Source organism: Taudactylus pleione, unplaced genomic scaffold (genome assembly GCF_031769625.1).
Source record: "Taudactylus pleione unplaced genomic scaffold, aTauple2 ptg000093l, whole genome shotgun sequence".
In the NCBI taxonomy this organism is placed as follows: domain Eukaryota; kingdom Metazoa; phylum Chordata; class Amphibia; order Anura; family Myobatrachidae; genus Taudactylus; species Taudactylus pleione.
In genome coordinates, this window is record NW_028284495.1 from 37193658 (window position 1) to 37208799 (window position 15142).

Consider the following 15142-nt stretch of genomic DNA (forward strand, 5'->3'; position numbering starts at 1 on the left):
ATAAATTCATTTTGGCATTAAATGTGTAGCATTTATAACAATGAATTATCCTTCTTGTATATTTCCTGGTGTACAGGAGGACAGTGCCGATTTAAAGTGCCAGCTCCAGTTTGCAAAGGAGGAAGCTGTACTAATGCGGAAGAAAATGGCCAAACTAGGAAAAGAGAAAGATGATGTAGAACAGGAGCTGGAGAAATACAAGTCAATTTATGGAGATGTGGAAACTCCTCTCCCAACAGGGGAGACTGGCGGCCCACCCAGCACTAGAGAAGCTGAGTTAAAACTACGTCTTAAGTTGGTTGAAGAGGAAGCTAATATCCTGGGAAGAAAAATAGTAGAGCTGGAGGTGGAAAACAGGGGCATTAAAGCAGAAATGGAAGACCTCAGGTGTCAATATGAAAAAGATTTTCTAAGCAGGGAGTATGTTTCAAGCATTCCTACCTCACCATATGGTGATTCCATGGAATCTGCCACAGAGCTACGGCGCCACCTCCAATTTGTGGAAGAGGAAGCAGAGCTGCTGAGGAGATCCATTTCTGAGATAGAGGATCACAATAAACAACTTACAACAGAGCTAAATAGATTTAAGTTTGGACCAGTGCAGGACCTTGTCTGGATTGACGACAACCCTTCCAAATGCAATGGCTCAATACAGGAGGAACTGAAGTCAGCTAGAATCCAGATAAGTGATCTCAATGCTAAGATAATGAAGCTTCAATATGAAAATCGGGTTTTACTGTCAAATGTACAACGATATGATCTTGAATCACATCTGGGAATGCGGACAGCAAGCCCACGAGACAGTGACGCAGAAAGTGATGCAGGGAGGAAAGAAAGTGACAGTGAAGATGGACGCCCCACTCAACCAAAGAGAGAAGGCCCTATTGGTGGGGAGAGTGACTCAGAAGATGCATGTGAGAAGACCTCAGGCTTTGAGAGTATAAAACCATCAGAAGCTAATGACATGTACTCTACGGAACCGTACCAAAAGAGGGAGGATACACACTGTCTTATCAATATAAAACGGGAGGCTGAACGTCTAGGGAAAACTGTAGACCACCTTATTACTGACACAGACAGCTTAATCTATGATGCCAAGTTGCAGATGATGAGCGGCCCTGTGGAGGAGGTGCTTAACAGTTGTCCAGAGAGAGAAGATGCCACTGGAGCTGAGATTTTAAACAGCATCAATAGTAACATGAAAGTGTTCAGAAAAGATTTGCATAGCTTTCTAGAAAGAATTGAGCAAACAAGTGATGATCTAAAAGAGCATGTAGAAGACCTGTCCCCAATGCCACAGCTCACTGAATCTTCTAGTTTCTTATCCAACTTGACTTCAACATCTCGGGATTCTGCTATTGAAAATCTTGGAAAGGAACTAATAACTGATTTTCAGGTAAATAAATGTTGTCTAATTGTTATTATTTTCTTGTGTTATTTTTTGCCATTAACAAACAGGCACTGTTTTTTTTCCCCAGCTAAATTATAATGTTGCTAAATTGCAGAATTTTACAACAAAAAAGCTAACTTAAGTTTATGAAAACCTGGTAATTGTTTTAACTAACATAAGCCCTGATATAGTGACTTCCTGCCTAGGCAAGTGTTGGCTCCGTTTATTATCAACCATTATTTGCAGTTCTAATTACCAGCATTATGGTCAGCCAGTAAAGTCACTCTAGTTGTCACTCTTAGTGCATCACTGAATTGCACAGCAGATGTGGCTTAGCCATTTGGAGTTACAATGGGGAAGAAACTTGGTATGCTGATGCTTTCATGACCTGCACGCTTGCTGTTGGTATGACACATGCATCTCTCATTGCATGCGCGTCTCATAACCAGTGTTTGCATTCTTTTCCCCACCCCTGTTTTTTCTCTTTTGCTTTTCAGATATTTCAACCCATCATTTTGCTCATTCTCTTTTTGGTTTTGTTTTCATCACTCTCTTATGCCACCATATTTAAGTTAATTTTTCTGTTCACGCTATTCTTTGTCTTGTAGTTTTTTAAGTCTTCTACCTTACCCGTTTTTTTGTGTGTGTGTGTGTGTGTGTGTGTGTGTTTGTTTGGTTGTTTTTTTTCTTTATCCTCCCATCCTTTGTCTTTTTTTATTTGTGTTTATATACTGCCCATGCACCTAGCAGTCCAAGCTGAGAGAACAAATGGAATGGCAGCTCCATCATGAGCATGAAGAAGATGCCCATCACCTGCTTGTAAATCATGAGTCACATCGCACAGCAGATGGGGACAGTAAACACTACAACCCAGGAGACCAGGGCGGTTTCAGTCTAGAGGTCAGCAATGTTACATAACCCATTATAACTAGAATTACGCAGACAGTTTCTTGTATTTAGGTTTAGCAGCTTGAGTAAATTTTCAAGGTGAATTTTAGCAGAGGATCGATCAGCTTTTAGTGTAATTATATTTTGTCTGTGTGCTTCCATTTATGAACTGCCCATTCACAGCGTATTTTTGACCCATTAAAAAAGAGTTAGGAAACAGGTCTTCAAAAACATTTATAAAGCACCAATGCATTTTTAAACTGTTTTTCCATATTCCTTTAAACCTGGTTCCCTTGTCTTCTATAAAGTTAATTTTCCATTGTAATACACATTATATGTGTGTAATGTATGGTATCATTTAAACAGTGATAATATTGTGAATGTCTCAATTATTTTGTTTACTTAAACTTATTATGGGGGGCATCCACTAGACGATTTTATCCCTGTCCAACCTCTTAACGATTTTCCCTTGAAGTTTCCCTTGAAATATGATCTTCCACTCTGAACAATTTGCAAAGGATTTGCAAAAGATTTGCAAAAGATTTGCAAAGGATTTGCAAAGGATTTGCAAAGGATTTGCAAAAGATTTGCAAACGATTTGCAAAAGATCTGCAAACGATTTGCAAAAGATCTAACAATAAACTATGTTGTTTTAATCTGTAATTGAGAGCTTTCAGCTATAGTGGGCAGACAGTGGTTCATCGTTTGATCGTTCAGCATGAACGATGTGTAAACGATGTGTAAACGATTTGTAAGCAATCAAGTGAAATTGACCTGCATGTTCAGTCGATGGAGGAGACGATCAAACGACCAGCGGGAGCGCGTATCGTACATCGTTAGAAACAATTACTGCACGATTTGCAAACGATGTTCAAACGATGTTTGAACGATTATCGAACGATTTTGTCATTATCGTTCAATCGTTCAACTTTATCGTCTAGTGGATACCCCCCTTTAGGAGAATATACACAGTGTACTATACAAATATAGGATTTGATTATTAAATAAAATGAGTGGCGATTGTCAGTCCGCAGCGGTTGGGAGGAGGGTGTTAATATCCCCAATAAGAAAAATTAAATAATAATAAAGAAAGAACAGAGCTAGTGGGTTAGCCCCAATTAAAATCCTGTAAGCGGCTTAGTTGATAAGTAAAAGGCGTGGATCGAAGAAGTTGTGGGTCTATTCCACACAGAAACGCATTGAGCTGTATTTCTGCATGCTGGACTGTCCTGTCTGTATTTCTTCCGGACCAGTGACAATAGTAGAGGTACCCAACAACATTACCTGCTGTTTCTCACAGATGTTTTGTGAGGACGCCTTGTTAAATTAAGATCTGCATGGAATTCCCTGGATATCATTGGGTAATTTAAATTCCTCTACATACTGGATGTCAACCGGAACATTCATGTTATGTTCACACCATATCAACCACTGGTGTATTTGATTAAACACAGGACTATGGGGCTACCCTCAAGGTAGATTGGATTACAGGGCCAAGTAGATTGTAGTTTATTTAATTGGAAATCAATGCATAGCTTTAATAATAATAATAATAGTAGTAATAGTAATAGTGCCACTGAAAGCTTTCTATGTGCAGGAATTGAAGTCCTCATACCTGCAGCCTTTAACATTGACCTTGTAAAATCTGTGTTGTTAAAGGGATTTCTTTATCAGCATGTGTCTCAGTTGATAGTTAAAAGTCCCTTTGAACTCATATTAAGCTTTTTTAAATAAAGTGTATTCACTTTTATTAATACCAATTGCCTCTCCAACTCCTATTCTAAAGAAAATAATAAAAAGGTGCCATTCTGTAGAATAAGTTCCTAGTGATGTGGCAACTACATCTCTCTTGCCAAAGAGCTGAAACCTGGCCATACAGTGTAATGACAAGGACGGGGGAGGTGGTGTAGGGGGGCGCGTCCAGGTCAGTGAGGTCCGCGGCGGCGATGTGCTTGTTTTAGCAGCCAATAAGAATCAGATAGACTCTTAATGGATGCTGCATCCCGGGCCGGCGCCAGCCTGGAGCTCACTACTACTGGGAGCATTAAGGTGCATTTGGAATGGAAAGGAATGTTCCCAGAGTGATGAGAAATGGTGGTGTGCGCTCACAGTGGGTGGGGGAGGCGCCATTTTTCATCTTGCCCTGGGGCGCCAAATAGCCTAGTTACCCCATTGCTGCCTGATGCAGATAGAGCATTAAGTGTAGTGGAATCGTGTCTCTCTTACCTACCCTTTATTGCATCTAGCAGCAACCATTTTTCTGGCAAATGAATTGATGTATGTTAAAGAACTTCACTTGTTTATGTTTAATAAAACACCCCCTACCCCACTGGTCACATACCTGCAGGGTTCCCATGTCAGAGACCTGCTCATTGGTCAATTCTCCAGGAATCAGCAATCTGGAAAACTTATAATATCCAGTGCAAGTGTGTCTACAATGCTGGGGATGGGGAGATCTTCATATGGATACAATGAGCAGTGAAATATTTTACTTTCTTTTTATTAAAGATATTTATCAAAAGGGATAAAGGGCACATAAAGACAATAGGGGATGGAATGGGGAAATACATAGCAATCCGTCAGAAGAAGGTATATAACTGAGGTATAAGGGTCTATGGTAACATGGCTTGGTATGTTCTGGATAATAATATAAAAGGAACAGGTGCGCCACCTAGTCCCATGGGATACGCAATCTGTGAGTTCACAGACCGAGGGGTCATGGGAGGACATGCTCCATGATGAGCCAACTATGGTGACCAGATGGTCAAGAGGGGATCAGTGTTGTTGTGAACAAAACTCTAAATGTGATTCATTTTATACAAAAGCCAGATAGTTTCTTTATGCATAGACATGGGTGGTAGGGCAGGTGTGCCGTATTAATTTCTGCTGGGCATACACTACCAGATAAAATGCCTGCCAGACCGACAAACATTTTATCTGACAACCTGCAGATATTGCGGGCATACACTGTGAGATATCTCAGTGTGTTGGCCTCGATATCTGCTACCTTCTTTTTTAGGGAGGAGACATTTCCTTGTTCCTTCCCTTTGAAGAAATAGGGGAAATGTCTGTCAGTCGGCCGCGGCTGGGCATACACTGCCTGATGCAGCAGACTTTTAACATAGAAAATATTGCATTGGAAGGACATGCAAGACACTATGGCATGCCCGACCCATCAATATTTTAGCTTCGGTCGGCTGCACACACAGTACACTTAGCGGGGCGGTCTGCCGATATCGGACGGATCAGGCTGATGATTGTATAGTGTATGCCCAGCATTAGTAGATTTAGGGTAGGATATGGTATTGGTCTGGGGAGTAGTGAATATGTTACATTGAGGTATGGGAATTAGTAATGAGATATTTAAGGTGATATACCCATCACCATATGGGGGCTATTTTGGGGCATGACCTTCATGACCACAGTATCTCCAGCAGAGATAGCAAGGTGAAGGGAATATTTTGTGTAGGGCTACAGAACCCAGAACCATCGTTAAAGCTACAGTAAGCGATAAATGCTGCACAGTAGCTCCCTAGCAGGGAAGCAAAGTCAACGTAAATATAAAGATGTTGAGTACTGCTGAAAGAATCGAGATTTATTAGCTGAGCTGCAAATCTAGATTTCTACGAGATCAAGGGATCCATAAAAGAGCGGTGATAGAAATCTCTTGTATCAAATCCAAGTACATTTTGACCCATATTCTAGAGAGAATGTTTTAATACGATAACACTCTTTGAGTAAGATGGGCTGAAACAAAGTAATGTGGTAGATTGGGGAATCACCCTCCTTCCCTGACATATAGAGAATATGCATTTATGCTGGGGGATGTTTCCTATTCCTTAGGAGCTGCACAATCTGACACCTGAGATATTTTAGTGCTTTTAATAATAAAAGTATGAGTGCACACATTAGGATTTCCTGCCAAGGGTTGGAGAAGCTCTGGACAATTTGCAGAATGTAATTGATCATAGCTCCTCATTAAAAAAAAAAAAAACTTGTTCTGTATACCTTTAATCCATTCTTCCATCCTTCTTACAATACAGGTAAATAGTGCTCAGAGTTTGCCTTAAAGGTTCACAGTTAGTTTTGCAAACTGAAAACCTATGTAGTTCATTTAACAATATGGGGTAAATTTACTTAAGTGAGAGTTTTTAGAAGTGGAGATGTTATTCGCATTAATAATTTAGTCACCTATTTGTGTCTGATGCTACCATTTATTTGTTATCATTATTTTTTGTGTCTAATTTGTTTTACAATTATCTGTTTTATTTGTTGTTCTGCTGTCTGTGACACGGCTTTAATGTTTAGCCTTCTGGGGGGTTTTTTTGACTGACTGTTCAAAATAAAGAATAATAAAAAAAAAAAGTGGATATGTTGCCCATAGCAACCAATCAGATTTTAGCTATTATCTTCTAGAAGGTGTTACTTAAATATTAACTAGAATCTGATTGGTTGCTGTGGGCAACATCTCCACATCTAAAAACTCTCACTTTAATAAATATACCCCTATGACCTTTCACTAACTGCCTGATCTGGGTCTCTAAACTTTGTATGTGTCAGTGTGAAGCATTGTCCAACCTGATTTCCCATTAACAGCACTCAGTCCAATCTGAAAGGTCCAGCTTCTGATTTTATACATTTTCTTTTTATTTGAATAATGATTGTTAGGATATGTACATCACATAATGTAAAAGGGTCAGTCAACTGGATAAAATCTCCAAACTGACTTTTGAATTAACACAGTTTGTGTCCAGCTTATTATGCTTAAAAACAAAATGTTACCTTGATTTCTCCTTTAGATTATAACTGGGTTCCCATAATCACCTTAAAACTTGAACATTTTCAATATCATTTGCAATATCTTCAATCAGTCATTATAGTAACATGCTAATAATCTAAATTTCCTCATATCATTATAACTTTACTGTAACAATCCTTTATTAGAGGAAGCATCAGCATCCGACATTCGGGAATCTTATGTTTTCAGGTCTCTGTGTCAGAAATATGTCCCTCCCATAGAGAAGCATAGTTAGAGATGAAAACTACTAACTGGTTATTATATGATGTCTAGGAATTAATTTATTTTATTTACATTGTAATAATACAATGTTTCTGCACTATAAATATATTATTTTGATATAAAATGCAATAAGTAACTAATTGTCATTACGATAATGTGAGATCTGTGGGATGTTTGCTCTGCATGTTATATACCTAGAAACACTTTTTGTGACCTTTCCCTGCATGTAAAGGTAAAATATGTGTAACATTGTGTTATTCTTTCCCACTAAGCAGCTCAGCAGTAATGTGTCACCTGAAAAGAATTCAACTTTACGTGAACTACAGGCTATTCTTGAACAAGAAAGGAGACTTCACCAAGAAGAGCATGACAAAGTGACAGACAGACTCATTCAGGTATTGTACTTCTCTAGTCCCTCTCTAGTCCCTGCCAACCGCATTGTACTCACTAGAGAAACGTAATGCTCATAAACATAAGCAGAAAATGACCCTTTGTTTATCCTGGCATTTAGCAGTTGCACCTTTACAGTGTAAGAGCTTGTACTTTACATGTACTGTAACCAATAATATAAGTGAATAGTTACAGTGTACGTCATGTCACTAGTTTATGGTTAATACATAGGGAATCGGTATGATTTACCGCCGGACCCATGCCTGTCGGTTGGAATCCCGACAGCGGCATCCCGGCAGAGGAGGAAATCCCGATCGTCCCCAGGTAAGTATATACTAACCTATTTCTACCACCTAACCCTCCCTTAGGAGTGCCTAACCCTAACCTTCCCCCGCAGTGCCTAACCCTAATCCCTCCCTCTTAAGTGCCTAAACCTAACCCCCCCTTCCCCGCCGCCTAAACCTAAGTCCCCCGGGGGGTGCCTATAAGTCCCCCCCGGGTGTGCCTAACGCTAATCCACCCCCTTCCCCTAGCCTAAACCTAACCTCCCGGGGGGTGCCTAACCCTAATCCCTCCTCTAAGTGCCGAAACCTAACCCCCCCTTCCCCGCCGCCTAAACCTAAGTCCTCCGGGGGATGCCTATAAGTCCCCCCCGGGGGTGCCTAACGTTAACCCACCCCCTTCCCCTAGCCTAAACCTAACCTCCATGGGGGTGCCTAACCCTAAGTCACCCCCGGGAACCCTAAACCTCCCCCCCCCGCGGCTATCCACGCTTCCGCACCCAGCGTCCCTTCGATCGGGATGCCGTGCGTCGGGCTCCCGGCGTATGTCTAATGACAGGCATCAGCATATCGACGCCTGTCTTTAGACCCTTGCCGGGATATGACAGTCGGGAAGCCGGCTCTCGGGATTAGGTCCGCTGGCTTCCCGACTGCATACCATACATAGACTTCAGTATCAGTCCACAAATTGCTGCCTCAACTGAGTTTAAGCGATGTATAAACTTTAAGTACTCCATGGCTTATATTGGATGACATAATTTTTTTAAATTTAGCCTTCAAGCATAGGGATATATTATGCAAAATACATGGGACACAGTTAGCACTGTTTTTTCCCACCCTGCCACCGCATTACACACCTGGTATAGCTGAGCTCCTCACAGTGACTGGAGGCGGAGGCACTCAGCAGTGCCTAATTAAGACCCTGTGGAACCATTAGCAAGATACTGGTTCGGGTACTCTCACCAACAATCCTCTCCCCCATCCCTACAGTAGTCATAGAAATTCCTCATATAATATGATTAGCCAACTCCAAGCCCCTCAGTAAAAAAAATAACAAAAAAAACAAGCAGCCCCCTCAGTGCTCTCAGGGCCCAATTCAGAGACGGACACTAATGCAATTTTCAGGCAGAACGAGCGATTGTTTGCCATTGCACATGCGTATAAGCTGCACTGCATGTGCGCAGTGATCGCATTGCGATTGCGAACACACAGTGGATCCCATTACAAAATGACTGACAGGTTGTCAGTGTTTGGGTGTGGTAACGGGAAGTGGTCAGAAAAATGCAGGTGTGCCTGTCCGTTTAACGCCGTTACATGGGCGTTCATAAATTAGCCACTGCTAGTGCATACGCAGCTCTGCGTGTCAGAAAAGCACCCAAGGCTGCAGCACGTCAGCCCTCCTGCAAAGATAAGTTGGCCGCCAATGTGCTTCAGTGTTACCGATATTTGCGCAGGTATGCGTCCTCACACACAGGTAAAAAGGCAGCAGTGGCGTCTTTATGCTCAGGTGATCTTTGCTAACATTAGCATATTTTCTCTGCTGCATTGCGTATGTAATTGCAGCTGCAATCGCATTAGCGTCCATCTCTGAATCAGTCCCAAAGTACTCTAAGCGGTAACCTAGGTTACATAATGGATGTGATCATGTTTGCTTCTATGTTATTACTGTAGGTATGAAATTTATTATATTACCACAGAGCAAAGAAACACATGGAAGCATCAGTTCTTAATGTGGCTGTCTTGTAGTGCTGCCATGGTGGATCAGTAATAAATATTCAGCATGTGTATGCGGACAATGACTCCCATGCCATCAATAGCAATGCTAAAGATAAAGGAGGAAGCCGGGTGTGTTAGACATTGGACAAATGTTTTTTAACACCAACAAACCTTTTTGTTCACATAAATCCTGAGCAAAGTGTGAAGCTTGAAGACGGGTTGACTGGCTGCACTACTAGATTCACGCTGAATAAAGCATTCTATCATAGACTCATCAAATAGCCTTACAGTAGTGGTATCTTATATAAAATTTTCTTACTTTATCACATAGGGCCATATTCAATTTGGGATTTTTTGCTCCACATAGCAGGTTTTCCGGGGATAAAGTATCGGGCACGTGCCCGCTTTATCCCTGTATTCAATTAGAAATCAATGAAAACGGGAGCCAGCGGAAAGGTAAGTATCGCCAAAAAACAGGAATTTTCGGGAAATATTCCAGGAACCCCCCTGAAGATGTCTAGACATGGGGGATCACTATGGGTACCCCCATTTTTACCTGCTGTAGGAATTAGAGGTTTCTAATAGCCGCTGCAGGTGCATATTTGCGGCCATGAAGAAGGGGTGAAGAATAGCACTTAGAACTTTTTTTTTACACCTATTTCAGTGGTAAATTACATTCCTTGGGGTGCAGGCTATTTTTTTTTAAGCCTGCTCCCCTAAACCCCAATTCTGCACTTTTTTTCGCCACCTATTTCAGTTGTGAAAAGTTATCCCCGTTTTTTTTAAAGAGTTTTCAAACCTGCGAAAAGTCTTTGAAATTGAATACGGGGATAATTGAAATAGGAGAAAATGACGTCATCCACGATAAATTATCGCTGATTCCGACATTTCGCTCCAAATTGAATATGGCCCATAGTGTTTTCCTTGCTAGCCTTCACAATTTTCTCAGTAAGGGCTATTTACTACTATAAAGGTGCCACAATGGTACACGGTGGGATTCTTAAGCCATCAAACCTTAGTGCAGCAGCAAATATATATTTAAATGTATTCTTAAAGGATAATTCTAGAGAAGAGTGAAACTTTTGGGTGGAATGTGCTCAGCAAACCTGGTCTCAAAAAATTACCTGTGGTCCAGTGCTTATTGTATCAAGTCTTATGTACATTGCCGCTACTACACTGGATACAACACACCGCCTATCTGTAAAAATGACGGGATCTGTAATCTCCGCACTGTCCCTGGTCCTTTGTGTGTACAGTTATCAATTAAAATTGAAGCCTTTCACTGCAGCAGAATAGAAAATGGCTTAGTAGGGAGACCAGATATTGAGAACCTTTCAGTAGCAATGCAGATTAGTAGTAATTATATAGTTACGTTCTGCACTAATATATCTGGAGATAAGCTAATTCCTATGCAAATGGCCACAGATCAACAGCACATGATAGATTTGGGAGGTCTGTGCTGAGCTCCAGTTTTGTGCTGTGATACAGTAAATCTGTGCTCGTCATCAAATATTTATCAGCTGCTGCAGGCTGTCACTACACCCTTTCTTCTGTCTTTTTATCTACTGTCGTTTCATGTTTAATTTATAGGAAAATCAAAACATGTTACAAAGCTGTATGTACAATGACTCTAATTATAAATGTATCTTTTAACACATACTCTAGATATATATAGATACGTAAATCTGTCATAATAATAAAACTAAATTGCAGTGCATCAGGATTGCTCCCTTATGTCTTGTATATACTTGGGACCAGTTAGACACTTGATAATACTGTACATATGTTATTTAACAGCTTAACAAGAGCTTAACGAACACAGAAAAACCTGTAACAGCCCCAACTGTTCAGTTATAATGCCAGAAGACCAATGCAGTCCCTGCCCACTTTCCTGTTCATGTTTTATTAGGTAGATAGTGAAGCAGTCCCTTCCACTATGTCTGAAACACAGTACCCATTTATTTTTAAATACATTTTTTATTTATAGGAAATTATTGTATATGTTTAAAGTGCTGCAAATGTCCAGTATTAGTATAGCTATGCTCAGGCATTTCATTTTGTATTCATAGTGTCAGAGTGATAGAAACTAGAACAAAATCCTGCCTGAAAAGACCTGTATTAAATATGTTAAAGCTGCACAACCATCTAGTAATAATATTTTACTAATGTGCTCCTAATGTGAGTGGGAGGACCAATCCCAATCTGTAATCAGGAGACTGCTGTTTGTGATTGGTCCTCTTACTTGCACACCCATTTGCCTCTGTTTAAATTTGGTTAGTTTAATTGATTTGCCTATTTTGTTCTAGAGAATCAGTAGAGTCCTGAGATGAACTGCAGCATGTAGCATCCCTGCTGGGTACCTAATGGGAGGGCAACCCCCACCTTAGTAATATATTTTAGGTGGTAGTTCAGCATTAATATCTGATGCAAACTTGAAGTAGATAAAAATCTCCCTTCCACAGGCTGTGGAACAGGCTGTGCAAATTGGAATATCACTGACGTGTCCCATTATTAATATTACCCTTCTTTGGATACAAACACACGACTGCTTACCTTTCTGTACGTATCTGTAGTTATGTATTTACCGTGGCAGTGGCTGAAGTTCATACTGGCTACTCTTACCTTAAGAAATTTGCAGTATCAGATTACTGTTGGTTTTCTGGTATACAAATGCTAACATTGAATATTGCATATTAATTTACATTATTATTATTATTATAATTAGCTTTCATTTATGCAGCAACAATGTATTACTCAGAGCTGCACTTTGGGGGATCATAGTACAAACAAATGACAGATGTGTCATCACTTGCTGTTTGTGCATACATTATACGGGGTGAGATACCCGACGTGACTAACTCGCTCTGAGATCAGTAGTGTGCCGTATTTTTGTTTCCATTTTTCATCTAAGACGCATCGCAGATACAGCAAAAAGCCACTTACAGTGTACAAGAGACGATAGACTTTAATGTCACAGGAATTTGCTTTACGCCCCATAAAAAGTCGCAGATGGTGCAGAACAGAACTTGGGGTGGTGAAGAAAACTTACAAAAAATAAAAGGAAGGTTACTGAACTAGTTTGTGGTTTAAATACATACATTTTATAAAGAACCCCATATGCTATTATTTAACAATATATCCAAATAATAATATTATATTCGTGTTGGGGGTACAGCCTGATAACAACAGTACGTACTTCAAAATAAATAGAGAAAAGGAGGTTGTCTTATACCAGGCGCACGAAATTAAGTTAAAACATAACTTTGAATTCATATTCAATAAACATATAATACACAGAAATGAACAGCAAAATATTTAAAGAAACAAGATGTTTCAAGACTATACACAAATATATATTGTGTTAATTTTTGTGAATCCGGATTTCAGTAACGCACTGCGGATGACAGAAAATGTATGAATATAGTGATATATACTCAATACATAGAATGTGCAGCGGCATAACGTATTCATAGCGCTGCATTGCGAGACAGGGACAGCGTTATATCAGTACTGACCCTTGTCCTTATACTATTTATTTCATGCTGTGTATTAAGCACAGGGAATGTGTGGCTGCTTAGTGTACCTACAGCGTTGAACAGTAAAACGGGGATAACACTGTGATTGATTACAGTGAGTCCGGATCTCAGTAATCTACTGTGGACAGTCATAAATGTACGAATATATATGTGTGTGTATAACACATTAAATGTTTAGCGGCATTATAGTGCTGTATAGTCAGACAGGGACAATGTCATATCAATGCTGACTCCTGTCCTAAAATAATGTATCTAATGCAGATGATCAGAGACCAGTCTTGTGAAAGAGGCTCTGATATATGAATAGTATTTCCAATATACCGTTACTAAATGTCTGGGCCAATAGAGCCTTTAAAAAGAAAAAATATTATTGGAATCAATAAAACAATTATCTCATGAGAGGAGATATTTTGTTTAAATAGGATTCATTTAATTGGAAATAGATCCATTTAACATTTGATAAATTCTCCGTGCTCTGGAAATTCCAACTATCTATAACATCATGATACTGTGATAATTGATATTATATATCCATACTTAATAGATTGAACTTATATAGATTCAATCCGTTATAGATAGAATAACAATTCAGTTATTTTAGGAAGGTAATTGTACCTACAGCAAGCACAGTTATACCCCTTTTACACCGGAGCTAAAACCCGGGCTATTGCAGGGTTAACACGGGTAGCTCCTTGGTGTAAAAGGGGAGAGTATTGGATCGCCGGGTCAAGTGGGCGAGTCACACCACGTGGGAACTGTCGGTAGCCGGAGCCATTCAGCGGCCGCTCTACAGTCAGCGCGGCCACTGATTGGCTCTCGGGACTGCCAGCTCCGTGGATGTGCCGTCAGCTGGCATTCGGGAGCTATGAGTATGTGTGGCAACACACATACTCATAGCTGTTGCGTGGATCGTGTAGTCGTTTTTCTTTTTTGCCAAGTACGTGGATTACTGCGGAGACCAGCGCCAGGATATAGGTGAGTGTGATTTTTTATTTGCAGGGCCATGTTTTTGGGATATTCTACGTGGAGAAGGGGACAGATTCATCTGGTATAGGTAAGTATGTGTGAATGGGTAGGTGTGTGTAATAAAGTTATACTGTCACGGTGTGTGTGTTTTGTCTTTTTTTAACTATTTATTTTACAGTGAAATTACAGGTGCCGCATGTCTGCTGGCACTTGTAGTTCCACAAGTGCAAAATGGCAGGCATGCTGGCACTTGTAGTTCCACTGTAAAGTACAATAGTGTTACATTATTTGCCCCCCCCTATTATCCCCATACCCACCGCTCCAGGGGTATGGGGATGAGCCCCAGGCTTCAGCGTAAGCCTGCGGTGCTCGGGAGAGGGGGACCCTTTTTTGGGGTGTCCCCGACTCCCTCGAGATCACCGGCTTGGGGTGTAAGGCTTTGGACCTGGAGCCCCGGTGATTGGGTCTCCGGGCTGTGGCATTACACCCCAGTCGGTTGGGTCTGGTGCTGGTCTTAAATATAGGGGGTACCCCACGTCTTTTTTGCCACCTATATTTAAAACCAGCACTAGTCCCTGCAGCCTGGTGTTGGTTTCTAAAATACGGTGGAACCCTACACATTTTGTTCCCCGTATTTTTAGAAACCACTACTGGCTGGCAAGCCTGGGGCTGGTTTGGCTTTTGGGGGGGGACCTTATGTCATTTTTTTTGCAAATTTTTACTAATTTTTTTTACAGGTTAAAAAAAACGGGAATTTTCGGGAAATATTCTAGGGACCCCCCTAAAGATGTGTAGACATGGGGGATCACTATGGGTACCCCAATTTTTAACTACTGAAGGAAGTCGGGTTTTCTAATAGCCGCGGCAGGGAAAAAGACCTGGCTAAGCTATTTAAAAACCCGACTTTCTTTTGCAGGCAAAAACAGGGGTACCCATAGTGATCCCCCATGTCTGG

At 40.7% G+C, this 15142-nt stretch overlaps 1 protein-coding gene across 5 annotated transcripts in view; it reads left to right on the forward strand.

Annotated features, from left to right (window-relative positions):
- MTCL1 (microtubule crosslinking factor 1) overlaps positions 1-15142 on the forward strand; it is a 193290-nt gene that overhangs the window by 132128 nt on the left and 46020 nt on the right. For 3 of the 5 annotated variants that reach the window (XM_088469685.1, XM_088469679.1, XM_088469683.1), the window contains exons 5-7: positions 77-1396; positions 2138-2290; positions 7571-7693. In XM_088469685.1, the coding sequence (XP_088325811.1) occupies positions 77-1396; positions 2138-2290; positions 7571-7693 (1596 nt within the window). The remainder of the gene's footprint in view (positions 1-76; positions 1397-2137; positions 2291-7570; positions 7694-15142) is intronic. The other 2 variants (XM_088469680.1, XM_088469684.1) reach the window with 2 other exon arrangements.